Source organism: Narcine bancroftii, chromosome 8, assembly GCF_036971445.1.
Source record: "Narcine bancroftii isolate sNarBan1 chromosome 8, sNarBan1.hap1, whole genome shotgun sequence".
NCBI classification, from domain to species: Eukaryota; Metazoa; Chordata; class Chondrichthyes; order Torpediniformes; family Narcinidae; genus Narcine; species Narcine bancroftii.
The window spans coordinates 84,141,707-84,157,706 of record NC_091476.1 but is presented as its reverse complement, the minus strand read 5'-3'; the positions used below and the strand labels follow the sequence as shown (position 1 = coordinate 84,157,706).

The following is a 16,000-nucleotide window of genomic DNA, read 5'->3' as shown; positions in this document are numbered from 1 at the left end:
AAGGACGACAACAAGATAGACAACAGACTCGCCAAGGCAAATAGTGCCTTTGGAAGACTACACAAAAGAGTCTGGAAAAACAACCAACTGAAAAACCTCAAAAAGATCAGCGTGTACAGAGCCGTTGTCATACCCACACTCCTGTTCGGCTCCGAATCATGGGTCCTCTACCGGTATCACCTATGGCTCCTAGAACGCTTCCACCAGCGTTGTCTCCGCTCCATCCTCAACATTCATTGGAGCGACTTCATCTCCAACATCGAAGTACTCGAGATGGCAGAGGCCGACAGCATCGAATCCACGCCGCTGAAGATCCAACTGCGCTGGGTAGGTCACGTCTCCACAATGGAGGACCATCGCCTTCCCAAGATCGTGTTATATGGCGAGCTGTCTACTGGCCACCGAGACAGAGGTGCACCAAAGAAGAGGTACAAGGACTGCCTAAAGAAAGCTCTTGGTGCCTGCCACATTGACCACCGCCAGTGGGCTGATATCGCCTTAAACCGTGCATCTTGGCGCCTCACAGTTCGGCGGGCAGCAACCTCCTTTGAAGAAGACCGCAGAGCCCACCTCACTGTCAAAAGACAAAGAAGGAAAAACCCAACCCCAACCAACCAATTTTCCCTTGCAACCGCTGCAAACGTGTCTACCTGTCCCGCATCGGACTTGTCAGCCACAAACGAGCCTGCAGCTGACGTGGACATTACCCCTCCATAAATCTTCATCCACGAAGCCAAGCCAAAGAAAGAAAAGAAACATTTAAACCTTTAAAATTAGGCTGAAAAATTGGGATTGACTTGTACGCCGAAATATATGGTAACTTAGGATATTTTTTGATTTGAACATATTGTTGTTCAATTTGTTTCATTTGATTAACTATTCTAATCGCTCTTTATTGATCTTCCATTTTAAATTCACAGTATAATAGATTATTTTCCCCCTCAGATAAGCTTTCATAGTATCCCAAACAATCAGACTGGATGTTTCAGATGAATTGTTTGTATCAAAGATAAAGGTTATCTGCTTCTCCATAAATTTTGCAAAGTTATTATCCAATAGTAAACAAATTAAAACGTCACTGTCTACTTATTTGCGGAAAGCCAGGAAAAATCATAGTCAACACTACAAGGGCATGATCTGATATTACTATAGTTTGATAACTACAGGACCAAGTCACAAGGATCAATTGACTATCAATAAGAAAATAATCAATTCATAAATAAGTTCCATAAACATGTGAGAATAAATACTCTCTACTATTTGGATACAAAAAATGCCAAATATCAGAAACATCATTAACAAATCAGATAATGAATGAATTAATGAGGCAGATTTACTCAATATGGTAGGTTTAAGAGAAAAACAATCCAAAGCACAGTCTAACCAACAATTAAAATCCCCACCAAGTACTACAGAGTATAAGCTCAGATTCAGTAAAGAAAAAAAAACCATCATCTGTATTAGCAGCATAAATATTAGATATTAGTTAAAACTATCAATTTATTATTCAATTTCCCAAAACAATTTTACATGGACCATTTGTGTCTGAAATGACTTTGTCTTTGACAAAAGAAATATTTTGATTGATTAAGATTAGAAACCCTCCCTAGCTTTAGCCTGAAAGGAGGAAAGAAAATGTCTTCCTCTCCACTTTTTCATGAGACAGGAATTATTGCAACTATGAATGTGTATCTTGTAAAATTACAATATTAGCTTTAAGCTGTTTGAAATGAGAGAACACTTTCTTCTGCTTCACTGGAAGATTCATACCTTTTACATTCCAACTAATAAAGTTAATAGAATTATCTATAATTGTCCCTTATTAATGTAGTGTGATTAGATGTAGATTTTTCTAGCCGCCAGGTAGCAACCTTGAAGTAAAAATAAGAACCTGATGCTATGATGAAAAAATACATTCTATATTCTGAATTAAAGTTTAAACATGTTTCTAAAGCTATAATAACCTTTAAAAATAAATAAATATAATCATACTAAGTTTAATATCCCAGGGGAAAAAAATAAAAAAAATTGCCCACACAAAATGATCCAATCAATATGCAAGTTCCGGCAGGGAACAATGTAGTAGTAAATTCTTCCAGGAAGCTCCGAGCCTAATTAACTGGACGCTGCCGCTTTTTCTGTCCATTACAAAGTGTAATATAAAGCCATGCAGGATTTAACAAGAAAGGCTTTAAACCAATGGTTCCCACCCATTTTCTTACTACTAACATACTTTCCATAATTCCTTGCCATCAGTGCTCTGTGATTAGTAAGGGGTTGCTTAAGGTAGTATGTGAGAGGGAAGGTTGAGAATCACTGCTCTAGACCCAATTGTTACTGCAATATTTTGCTTGAGAAAAATTTTCATTGGCCTATTTCCTTTGGAGTTCTGAAATCGTGCACATAACGAGTCAATTAGGGATGATTAAAATGAATGGTTTCCAACTCTTTCTTTCCACCCAAAGACCACTTTAAGCATAGGGAATACTTAAAGTGGTATGTGAGTGAAAAGGAAAAGGTTGAGAACCACTGCTTTAAACCATGTTTATACAGCTCGACATTACTTCTTTATATGAATTCAGAACAGAAGTCTTCTACAATTCTTAGACTTTGAAATACAAGTCTCCCTCTTCGATGGGCTTCATGAATCAAAGACTCCTTTACTTGATAAATATGAACCCGAAGAATTACAGAAGTAGGTCTCTGCCCAGGAGCAGGCTTAGGTTATATGTGCCCTTTCAATCACTGGGGGAGATGAAAGAAACTCCTTACCAAAAATTTCATAAAGCAACTCCAAAAATAATTTAGGAGGTTGTACACTCTCTGTGGATTCAGATAAGCCCAAGATTCGTAAATTCTGTTGTCTACACCTGTCTTCCAGATCAACAACTTTCTTCATAAGTTCCAAATTACTGCTATTTAATCCAGAGCATGTATTTTCCACGACATCAACTGTTGAATTAAGCTGTTCAGTTCCTCCTCAATTGTTGTCAAATGTGCAGCATGTTCTTTAGAAGAAAGGCAAGTAATATAGAGCACTATAATTATAAAATAATGAGCTAAGTAAATGGAAGAAATGAAAAGTAATTAGGAGCGTTAATTTGCTGCTGTTACCCCAAGGGCAGCCAACCAGAAGTTGTACACAACATTGCTGAGGCCAAATATGGAGTATTATGGAGAACATAACAGGATAGAAAGAATGCATAAGATTTATTAGGATCTTGCCCAGACTTCAGGAACTGAGTTACAGGGAAAGGTTAATCAGATGAGGACTTTATTCCCTGGAACATAGAAGAAAGAGGGGAGATTTAATAGAGGGGTTATATCAGTGGTTTTCAAACTTTTTCTTTCCATTCACATGCCACCTTAACTAATTCCTATGCGATAGGTGCCCTGTAATTAGTAAGGGATTACTTAACGTGGTATGTGAGTGGGGAAAAAAGATTGAGAACCACTGGTCTAGATCCAATTGTTTCTGAAATATTTTGCTTGAGAAAAATTGTAAATGGCCCATTTCCTTTGGAGTTATGAAACCATGCACAGAACGAGACAATTAGGGAAAATTAAAATAGCGGTTCTCAAACTTTTTCTTTTAACTCACATCCCACCTTAAGTAATCCCTTACTAATCACAGAGTACCTATGGTATAGGGATTACTTAAGGTGGGACCTGAGTGGAGAGAAAAAGTTTGAAAAACACTGGGTTAAATTATATGGGGTATGGCAGAGTAGATGTAATATGACAAGCTCCCATTTCATTTAGTGACTGTCACTTTAATGGGTAGTACAGGCTGCGACCATTCACAACTGTGGAGAAAACTAAGTGGCAACAATCAGGTACAGACTGTGCCCAAAGTTTATCTACTGGAGGAAGAGAGAGAACCTTTGTTGCTTTATCCAGAGGCAGGTGTGGAGAGAGAGACATGTGAGAGAAGCGTGTAAAGGAGCAGAACACTTGGTGATCAGCAGCCACCTCATGAACATTGTGCTGGAGTGGCTCTGTGTGAAATGGACAATTTGGCTAATCTTCCCTGTCTGGGATTTATTGAACCCCAGTGTGACCAAAGGAAAGGACATTTTGAAGAGGAATTATTGAATCACGCTGTAACAAGGATATTTCTCAGCAAGCAATTTGACAAGGATTTGTAAGTTATAGCAGTCTGGTCACTCAGTCACGCCAACCTCCTTCATGATTACTTCTGTGCATCAGTGAAAGAGTCTGTGTTCCAACACAGGATTTTTAAGACTGAACTTTGGACTGACTTTCCAGAATTGAGCCTAAGCTATAAAGGTTTGGATGTTTCACACACACACAGATATTTGCACATAGATGGGGTTAATTAGTTATTAATAAATATATTGTTTAAAAATAAAAACAATAACAGTCTCTTAGTGAATTTCTATTGCTGCTGTCTGTGTCGTAACAGTAGCTAGGTTTTTTCCATTAAGGGTAGGTGAGATACAAACCAGATGACATGGGTTAAGAGTGAAAAGAGAAAAGTTTAGAGGAAACGTTCAGGGAAACTTCACATAGATAGTGGTGGGAGTGTGGAACAAGCTACAGCTGAGGTGGTGAATGCAGGCTCTTTTTTAAACATTTAAGAAGAATTTAGACAAGTACATAGATGCAAGAGGAAGGGACGACTATAGACTAGGTGCAGGTAAGTGGGCCTAGGCAGGAAAATGGAATGGCACAGACTAGAAAGGCCGAAGGGCCTGTTTCTGTGCTGTAATGTTCTATAGTTCTAAAGTATGGTATTAATTATATTTGGAACATAGATCTCATCAAGAATATCTGTTACTTCAACAAAAATAACTGAATCTTTAAATAAATCATTATCTAAAAGCAATGCATCTACATAACAGCTTCAAAAGACATGTAGAAATTGTTAATACCTTTACTTTTTAAAGGTTTTACCTCTTAATAAACTCTTCTCTGGCCCTCAGAGAAGACCACTTTTTCACTACAAAATTGATCTCATAAAAGCCTACATTTTACTGTTACGTTTAATGTCTGTGTCTCTAGTGAACCTTTGTTACAAGTGATACCACCAAACTATATTATGAGCAAAGGAAAGCAGGCGGGTCAGCACTGGTCATAGTTTAGTAAGAACTCCTGACAAGTCATCAGGAACAAATTTACCTGCCCTCACATCATAGTTTCTGCAACTGCTTGTTTGAACTCCAGAGATCCCGACTTCAGAGGCTGCCATCTCCTGCTTGAAAATATTTTGCTATTTAATAGCTTAACTGGAATTTGATTGCTGAAGCATTTCTTCAATGGTTACCATGGAGAAGATAACTGAAGAGGTTATTTCATTTTCTGACTTTTTGCTTTTATTTCTAATCAAGCAATTGCACATTCCAGTCCCATGAATACAAAATAGGCAGTGATGAAAAGGAAAGGTTCAAAATCCAGTTCAAACCGAGGAACATGAGTATGTCAATTAACAATTTCTCTCACATTCATCCGAATCAAAGGAATCATTAACAAGAGAATCAAACGAAAAGATAAAATGGAACCTAGTTTATGAATACATTAAACTGTTTAATTAGATTAAAGGCTGTTATGTGTTGTCAATAAATCAAGGGAGTAAAGCCCTATCTCAGAGGACAATTTAAAATCAAAAGAAACCAGTTAAGAAAAAGCTTGTGCAAACAGGAAATACAGGAAAGGTTCCTAACCTTTTACCCAGGATTCCAAACACCAGCAACCTCCAAAACCGGCATTTTTTTCACTAATAAAAACACCTGACCACTTCACTCCTAGACCCCGCCGTCTGTTCCCCCCTGACCATCCATTGCCCCCTTGCAACTGGCCAACCATCCATCAATCGCGCCCCCCCCCCCCGCTGCCCCCGGCTGTCCATTAGTCAACCCCCCTGTCCCCAGTCGTCTGCCAGTTGCCCTTCCCACCCCCGGCTGTTAGTTGGTTGACGCTGCCCCCAACTGTCCATCAGTCGCCCAACCTCCCTCCCATCTAACTCATGATGCATCAGCCGGGCCACAGTCCTGCCAAGCTTCTCTCCCACTGGGTGCTTGAGCCGAGAGTCACCTTTCCACAGAAGGTAAGAGAGGGCAAAGACGGGGGGAAACGAGGACAAGGGTCCTAGTCAGTTTTATGTTGAAGCTTTACTTTAAAATAAAACAAAATGCTAGTGATATTATAATCTTTTATAGTCTTTACCTAAATTCATTTAACACCCTGTGCCCCTGTTTTGTGCAATTTTGAAACATCGCATTGGCTTATAAGGGCCGCCATTTTAAAATGATTCTGAAATCTGGAAGTTCTGAACAATAGTAGGTGTCCGGTCACGTCGATCCTGGATAAAAAGTTAGGCACCTGATACTGCTCTTACTTTTTAACATGTTTGACTTTCATGCTGGCGGTGCTTCCACAGGGACGGAGTGGGAGTTCTCCAGGGAGATCTGAAACATCAGCACTTCTTGCCTGTGGGTAAAAACGAGAGAAAGTGATCAGCAATCATGTCAGAAACACAAGCCTTTTTCTATAAAGTTTTCCAACACAGGAAGCTATTACTTAGCCCAAACTCCATTAACCTTCCCAAGAGGAGAACACAATCTTTCTCCCATTTCTTTTATCAGTAACTTCACTGCTAGAAATTAGGAAACCAAAAAACCCCAGAAAATACTGGAGACTAATGTGTCAATCCCATTGAAACTCTGACCTCCTGCACTGTTACAATGAGAAACAATTTCTTATCTTCATTCTAGGTACATTGCAAGTTTTCTTTGGATTCAACATCGAATTGTGGCTGAGCTTTTGCTTTCCCATCAAAGAGAGATCAATCCAATTCATTCTCTCCTGATGCTTGCACACCCTGTTCTGGTATCACCTTCCATCTTCTCCAATGATACTTACCCAATCATATCTGCACATCAGTACTATATGTACATTATGATCAAGTTTCCAACAAGTTTAACATGGACATTCGGCTTTTCAACTACATCCCTCTAGATGGGGAGACTCAATAGATATAAAATTTTGAGATCATGGATGAAGTGGATATGAGAAAATTTCCCATGACAATGGTGTCTAAAACCAGACGCCATTGAAGAAGAGAATTCAAGTGAATCTGAGGATTTTTTTTCACACAGAGGATTCTTGCAATCTGGAAAACACTCATTGAGAAGGTGGCAAAGCAGATATAATTAAAAAGTATCTAGACATTGAAAGCACTTGAATCACCAAGGTATAGAAACCCATGCATCAAATGCTGATAAATGGGCTGTACCTGTATAAATAGGTTCTTGATCAATATGGACATGGTGTGCCAAAAGACCTGTATGTGTGCCATGTGAATCTATCACTAAACAAAAGCCAATTTTATTTTATATTTTTGGCTAATTAAACCATCTTTTAATGGTTTGCCGATCTATAATTCCAGGAACCTCTGTGCTCGATTTCAGATTCTCTACTTGCATACCAAGTTCTCATATCTCATTTACATTCAGTATAAGAGGAGACCATGCTGCCCAGGAAATCTATGTTGTTTCAAAGGATTCCCATCTGTCCCATCCCCCTCTGATTGCTCTCCCCACGTGACTATACATCCCACTCCAATTCTCCAGCCACCCACCTGCACTTAGGGGCAATCTTCAGATTTATTATCAGACTTCATACATGACATCACATACAACCCTGAGATTCCTTTTTCCACTGGGTGCGGCAGAATTATCTCCCATTGGTAGTTCAAAATATAAACTGAACACAGTATAAAACATGTAAACAAAAAGAACTGTAAACAGATAATGAATGGAAGCAAATTGTGCAATAGAGAGAGAATAAAAGAAAATCAATAAAGTGCAAAAGTGAGAGTCCTTAAATGAATCTCTGATTGACTTTGTAATTGAGGAGTAGTGAAGGGGTAGCAGCTGTTCCTGAACGTGGTGGTGTGAGTCTTGTGGGACCTAGACCTCTTTCCAGATAGCAGCAGTGAGAACAGAGCATGTGGTAGGTGGAGTGGGTCTTTGATGATTGGTGCTGCTCTCTGATGGCAGCGTTCCCTGTAAATGTTCTTGATAGTGGGGAGAGTTTTTCCTGTGATGTTCTGGGCTGTATCCACTGCCTTTTAAAGGGTTTTACGCTCAGAACCTAGAAGAGGAACCTACAGAACAACACTTCATTGGTGGGCGGGAGAGGTTTCAGTGAGAACAGGTAAGAGGTGAGGGATAGTAGGAATTGAAGTAAAAAAGGGCTACCCTATTCCAGGAACAAAAAGGATTCAGCAGATGAAGGCACAGGTAAGGGCAGGTTTTAGACATCATGTATTTTGTTCCTCTCATCATAAACAGTGGAAATGGGAGCCAAGGCGGGGGAATGCTCCTCTTGCAGAATATAGGTCGTTAGGGAAGCCAGCAGTATCTGCGATCAGATCTCTGGTACAGAGTCTGGTCCTGTGGCTAAGAAGGGAAGGGAGGAGAAGAGTGAGCTGTACTGATAGGCAATTCCATAGTTAGGGGGACAGATAAAAGGTTCTGTGGAAGAGATTAAGTATCCCGGATGGTCTGTTACCTCCCTGGTGCCGGGGTTTGAGATATCTCAGGAAAGGGGGTGGGCTGCCAAATGTTGTGATTGCCCAATGACGTAGATAGGAAGGGTGAAGAGGTCCTGCAAGGCGAGTTCAGGGAATTAGGCACTAGGTTGAAGGACAGGACCTCCAGGGTTGTGATCTCAGGATTGCCACCTGTGCCACATGCTGGTGAGGTTAGAAATAGGAAGATAATGCAGCTTGACACATGGTTGAAGACAAGGTGTAGGAGGGAGGGTTTCAGATTTCTGGATCATTGGGCTCTCTTCCAGGGAAGGTAGGACCTATTCTGAAGGGACAGTTTGCATCTGAATTGGAGGGTGATTAATATCCTAGTGGAAATGTTTGCTCCAGTAGGTTTAAACTAGATATGCGAGGGGTGGGGACCATAGGGCCAAAGCAGAGAGTGGAGTACAGGAGGGAAAAGATGATGTTAAAATTATATGCACCATTAAAAGTCAATGGGTTGAATGTGGTGGAAACTTTCTAAAGAGCATCTGTTTCAATGCAAGGAGTATTGTAGGAAAGGCAAATGAGCTTAGAGCGTGGATTGGCACGTGGAATTATGGCATTGTGGCCATTAGTGAAACTTGATTGCAGGAGGGGCAGGACTGGCAGCTCAATGTTCTGGGCTTCCGTTACTTTAGACGCAATAGAACTTCAGGCAGGACAGACCAGAGGGCTCATCTACTAAGGCTATATGAGTAGAGCTGAGGAATAGGAAAGGTATGACCACGCTCACGTGGTTGTATTATAGAGAATTGGAGAAGAAATCTGTAGAGAGCAGACAGATGCAGGAAACAGAAGGTTGTGATAGTAGGGGACTTTAATTTTCCACATATTGACTGGGATTCCCATACTGAAAAAGGGCTGGATGGCTTGGAGTTTGTCAAATGTGCTCAGGAAAGTTTTCTAAATCAATATATAGAGGTACCAAGGAGTATTATTTTCAGAAATTTAGTTAAACTAAGGACTATTTTTTCATTTTTTTTTTCTTTGCAGTTTTTCTTTTCTTTTAAATATAAAACCCAACTACCGTGTTACTCCAGGAACAAATCATACTTTAAAATATAAAATTCTGGTGTACAGATGGGACCAAGTTATGGGCTTTTTGGGATAAACAAATATGCTGTGCTTGTATAACATGGATGTGCTTTATAAGTTTGACAATCTTGTGATGTTCTTTAACTTGTGACGTCCATTTGCGCACTTTATAAATTTCCTGTATATGCTTTGTTTATCCTTGTAAAATTCAAAAAATTATTAAAAGAAGAAAATTGGGGAAAAAAAGCAAGAAAAACCTCAAGAAAGAAATTAGAAAGGCTAATAAGAAAACATGAGGTTACTTTGGCAGACAATGTGAAAGGAAATCGAATTTCTACAGGTATATTGAGGAACAAAATTGGTCCCCTTGAAGATCAGTTGTCAGCTTTGTATGGAGCCAAAAGAGATGGGCAAGATCTTAATTTTTTTTTCATCAGTATTCACTCAGGAAACAGGCACAGAGTCGCGGGAAGTAAAGAAAACAAGCAGTGAGGTCACGGAACCTAAACAGATTAAAGAGGATGAGATGCTTGTTGTCTGAAGGCCCTTTCAGGTGGAGCCTCCACCTTGAGGCCGACGGCAGGAGCGGATTTTAAACTGCTCATTCACCATTCAGGTGGCAGCCCTAAAAGGGCTCCGCCCCCATCTGTTCACATATAACCCTGGTTTCCTGCCTAAACCCAGAGCCCTTCTGAAGACCACTGTGAGACCCTACGCTTAGTTATGCTAATAAAAGTGTTTGTTTTCACTCCAGTTGTGAGAGCTTTTATTCCCACTACAATTTTATTAGCGTATTCCCTAAATGATGGAAGCGCTACTCAAGCCTGGTATGCTGCTGATAGACCCTCTGTCCCCCCCTCCACCCCCGACGCAGCTGAGGAGTTCATATACTGGCTAGACTGGTTCCAAGCCTACCTGAACGTGGCCAGAGATGTCTTCCACACCGATGAACTCAGGAGGTCCGCAGTCATTTCGAAGGTGGGAATTAAAGCATATTCAGTCATCAGGGACTGCTCTACATATGATGCTGCCATTGAGGAGCTGAACGCTACGACCCTGAAGTCACAAATGCGATCATAGCGAAGCACCGACTCGCTCTACGTCACCAATGACCAGGAGAGACCATCGAAGACTACCTGTTGGATCTGTGGACGCTTGCCAAGAAGTGCAGGTACAAAGCGGCTACGGGCCATGTTGGTGCGAAAGAGATCCGAGACACTCTAGTTGTGAGGGTCCACTCGAGGTACGAGGCAGCGACTGTTTGAGTCGGTTAAGAAGGACCTGGCTAGTCATGTGAGCTAGCCAAATTGTTGGAACAGGCCAAGCTCAAGAACAATGACTTCAAAGCCAATGAGCTCGCTCACCCAGGTGACCCCTTCTAATGACCGGCTGCTCCTGCTACCCCAGCCCTAACAGCTGTCACTTCCTGAGCTATGGAGTGCTTTTTCCGCAGAAAGAGCCAGCATCCCCGATCTCATTGCCTGGCTAAAGACTCAGTGTGTTCCAGCTGCGGCCAGAAAGGGCATTGGGCGAGGGTTTGCCACGCAAGAGGAAGACCGGGGAAGTTCATGACCTGCAACGCTCCCAGAACCAATTCCAGCCCCAAGCCATCTGCCCCGAATTCACCCAAACCTGCTTGTGTGCAACATGCCAACAGAGGACGACAGTGAGGAAATGGCTCAAAAAGGCTCAGCGGCCATCTTGCCACAAACCAAATTCAAACTCAGTGATATCATCGTCAGAGGAGGAAGGAGGGTAGTCATCTTGCTATTCCACGTGGTCAACGCCATCTTACCCACTCAGGGCAACCCAGGACGGTTGAATGAGGAGAATGGAGTCTCCCGGGGTCCTAACCTCAATGGTTCTGGATCAGGATGTACCTCACCAGCTCAGCAACTCCATAGTGACTGTGAAGGTAAATGGACACTCCGCTAAATGCCTCATCGACACAGGCTCTACTGAAAGTTTCATAGACTCACGGACTGTACAAGAATATAACCTAGAGATGTATCCTTCCAATTATCGTATATTCCTTGAATCTCATTCGCATTTTACAATATTGTTGAATTTTGTAAAGTACGCCGCCTGTATGGACTTCATGAATTGTGTGCTCTGCTGCTGTTGGGTTTGGACTTCCTGTGTCACCTTAAAAGTGTGACCTTGGAGTCTTTTGGTCCCCCTCCCCTCTGTAATGGTTCAGAACAGAGGGCCTTTAAAATCAGAACCTACATGCAGCCTCTGCACACTTAATATCGACCCCCCCACCCCCTCCACTCTTCCTGTGTCTGTCTCCAGACTGCAAACCTATTGCTACCAAACAGACCAAGACTTCATAAAGTCTGAGACACAACTTCTGCTCGACGAAAGTATCATCAAACCTAGCACCAGCCTTGCAATATAAAAGCTCACCAGTACTGCATCATTTACTCAATATATGGAAGAAGATTCACGTAGAGAGGAAATGAATTACCAACTACCAAAATTATTATTGATGAAAATCACCTAATCCCTTTTAAATAGATAAACTTTCATTTAGAGAATGGGAGAGAAAAGGAATTAAAAGAATAGAAAATTGTTTTTTGGGAAATAATTTATTATTATTTGAACAAATGAAGTACAAATATGGAATAACTCATGGTACATTGTTTGCATACCATCAACTGAAAGCCTCTTAAAGGATAAATTGGGAAACAGAGTGAGATTACCAGAAGAAAGCAGCTTTGAATATGTGATTACAGACGCAATTATAATTAAAAGATTTATAATGAACATGTACATCAAGCTGCAAGAGAAGGAAAATGATGAAATAAGCTATAAACCCAAACAAAAGTGGGGAAAAGTTTTAAACATAAAGATAAAAAATGAAACATGAGAAAAGTTATGGTCTGGAACTATGAAGAATATAATAAACACAAGGTTACGCATGATACAGTAAATTGGTTACACAGGTTATATAGCACGCCCCAAAGTTAAAAAAATAGGATCCAACATTATCAGATAGATGTTTTCGCTGTAAGAAGGAAATGGGAACAACTGAACATGCAATTTGGGCATGTGAGAAAGTGAAAATGTTTTGGGAAGATCTAAATCAGGTATTAAATAAAATCACAAAAAGCAACATAACAAAAAATCCAGAGATCTTTCTTCTCAGTAATATAAGAAGTAAAGAATTAAGCCTCAAACTGGATGAAGCGCAAAAAAGATTTATTATGATAGCCTTAGCTGTAGCAAAAAAAAATGTATAATGTCAATTTGGAAATCAGAAGAGAGCCTGAGAATACAGCAATGGTACATGGAAATGAATAAATCTATTTCATTGGAAAAAATAGCATATAATTTAAAAAATAAAGTCACATTATTTGAACAAATTTGGGAGCCGTACATGGAACATAACAGAGAGGGCTTGCCTTGGACTTCCACCCCCAAAAATGATAAAAAGACAAAATGACGATCCAGTGTGTAAAAGTAGATGACACATTTTTCTGGTTTATTTTTCATTTTGTGATGACATTGTTTAATGGTTTTATTGTAATGGGTTTGGAGGGGAGGTGGGAAGGGGGGGAGGGAAGGTATGGGGTAAAAAAGGGGAGAAAATGTCACTGTGTATATTTAAGAGGGAAATGTTTGTATGTATTTTGATTGATATGGTTCAAAGTGTGAAAATTTTTTTTAAAAATTTAAAATTAAAAAAAAACCTAGCACCAGCCTGTGGAGAATGTAAGTGATAGTGGTAAAAGGAGAAAATAAGTCCATACTCCTGGACGCATATACCCCCCCCCCCCCCCCCAACCACCGAATTTCAGACATGGTGAATGATATTGTGTAGTATCGGCTCTATTCGACCATTGACCTGAAAGCTGCTTATCACCAGCTCTGAGGACTGCCAATATATGCCATTTGAGGCTAAAGGTCACCTCTATCAATTCTGGAGGGTCTCTTTTGGTATTACTAATGGGGTTTCTATCTTCCAAAGGCAGATGGACAGAATGGTGGACTGGTATGGGTTGAAGGCTACCTTCACCTACCTCGATAATGTCACCATCTGTAGCTGCACCTTGGAAGACCATGACGCCAACCTCCAGAGTTTTCTCCACGCAACAAAAACCCTGAACCTCACTTACAACACTAGCAAGTGTGTGTTCAGGACTAAACATCTGGCTATCCTGGGCTACGTGGTGGAGAATGGCAATCATTAGACCTGACTCCGATAGGATTTTCCCCCTGTTAGACTCTTAATATTCATGGTGAAGCTGTGAACTGGATTCGGCAATGGCTGGACAAGAGAAGCCAGAGAGTCATAGTGGAAGATTGCTTCTCAGACTGAAGTTCTGTGACTAGACGTGTGCCTCAGGGATCAGGGCTGGGACAATTGTTGTTTGTCATCTATACCAATGATCTGGTTGATAATGTGGTAAATTGGATCAGAAAGTTTGCAGATGAACTAAGATTGGAGGTGTTGTGGAGGAAGGTTTTCAAAGATTGTAGAGGGATCTGGACCAGCTGGTAAAATGGGTTCAAAAATGGCATAAAAAATTTAATGCGGACAAGTGTGAGATTGCATTTTGAAAGGACAATCCAAGAAAGGACGAACACAGTGAAAGGTAGGGCACTGAGGAGTGCGGTAGAACAGAGGAACCTGGAAATGCAGATACATAATTCCCTGAAAGTAGCATCACATGTGGATAGGGTTGTAAAGAGAGCTTTTGGAATACTGGCCTTCATATATCAAAGTGCTGAGTATAGGAGCTCAAATGTTAAGGTAAAGTTGTGTAAGACATTGGTGAGGCCAAATTTGGAGTATTGTGTGCAGTTTGGGTCACCGAACTACAGGAAAGATATCAATAAGATAAAAAGAGGGCACAGAAGATTTACTAGGATTTTGCCCAGACTTCAGGAACTGAGTTACAAAGAAAGATTAAGGTTATGAATTTATTTCCTGGAGCATAGATGAAGAAGGGGAAATTCGATAGATATATTTAAAATTATAAGGGAGATAGACAAAGTAAATGTAGATAGCCTTTTTGTACTGAGTGTCGGTGAGATACAAACCAGAGGACATGAGTTAAGAGTGAAAGGGGGAAATGTTTAGGGGAAATGTGAGGAGGAATTTCTTCACACAGAGAGAGATGGCAGTGCGGAACGAGCTGCCAGCTGAGGTGGTGAATGCGGCCTCAATTTTAACATTTAAGAAGAATTTGGACAGGTCCATAGATGGAACCAACTGGAGAAATGGGCAGAGTTTGAATCCAGTGCTGTCTGTGATGGATATGTACGTTTGCCCATGTCTCGATGGTTTTCCTCTGGGTGCTTCAGTTTCCTCCCACCCTTCAAAATCCTGGTGTATTTAGGGAGGTGGGGGGGGCCTCGTGGTCAGGAAGGGCCTGTTACCATATTGTTTGTCTTTTTTAAAAAACTCAGCAGGTCACACAGCATCCATAGGAAGTAGAAGGCAATCAATATTTTGGGCCTGAACCCTTAGTATGGAAAAATGATAGATGCCTAAATGAAAAGGTGGGGAAGAGGGGGGAGGAGAAGGTGGAGGAGGAGGAGGAAGGAAGAGGAAGGGGGAGGAGCACACATTAACAGGTATGAGATGATTGAGAGAGGAGAAAAAAGCAGTGATGTGATTGGGGAGGGTCCAGAAGGCTAAGAATAGAGGTGTGGGGTGAGATGTTGGGGGAAGGGGGTTAATAGCAATTGGAGGTGAATATTGATCCCTTATGTTTGATACCTCCACTCTTCCAGCTCACTGGCCCATTCTCCCATCAGAGAGCTACCCTTCAGCCCTCTGTCCTCTCCCCATTACTTCTCAGCTTCTTCCTCTACAGGGGTCTGTAACCCTTGGCTCTGGAGCCACATGCGGCTCTTCCATCCCTCTGCTGTGGCTCCCTATGGCTTTGAAAAATAATGTGAATACAGTAAATGGCTATCTTATTTAAATTATTTTTTTATTTATCTAGTTTTATCAAAGTAATAATTATTATTTCGGCGATAAAGGTGATCTTGTAACATTAAAATAAAACGTTGTAATATTTTATCAATCAAAATATGCGTCACAGCACTGTAGTGATTGATACCACTGTAGGCAGGCATCACCTGTCGCCCCCCCCATCCCCCCCTCCCCCCCGGCAAGTGACTTGTTTGGAACTTTCAACCCCCGGTAAGCTAACCATGGAAAAATCCAACGAAAGATAAGTTACTGATGAAAATAGAACACTTAATGCTTCATGGAAAGATTCATTTGCTTTCACTACTAAGAAAGCTGGTTTACCTGTGTGCTTAATATGTGGCAAGAAATTAGCAAACAACAAAAAATCAAATGTTGAAAGACATTTCCAGAATAAACACACAGCTTTTAATTAAAAAAATACCCATCTGGAGATGAAAGAAAAAGAGCAGTTTCAG

General features: G+C 40.9%; 1 protein-coding gene across 11 annotated transcripts in view; it reads right to left on the bottom strand.

The window, feature by feature from the left end:
- arhgap32b (Rho GTPase activating protein 32b) overlaps window positions 1-16,000 on the bottom strand; it is a 618,422-nt gene that overhangs the window by 328,763 nt on the left and 273,659 nt on the right. For 9 of the 11 annotated variants that reach the window (XM_069894391.1, XM_069894400.1, XM_069894389.1 and 6 more), the window contains 2 exons: window positions 6,359-6,450; window positions 5,153-5,218 (listed from right to left, as the gene is read on the bottom strand). In XM_069894391.1, coding sequence (XP_069750492.1) covers window positions 5,153-5,218; window positions 6,359-6,450 — 158 coding nt within the window. The remainder of the gene's footprint in view (window positions 1-5,152; window positions 5,219-6,358; window positions 6,451-16,000) is intronic. The other 2 variants (XM_069894392.1, XM_069894394.1) reach the window with 2 other exon arrangements.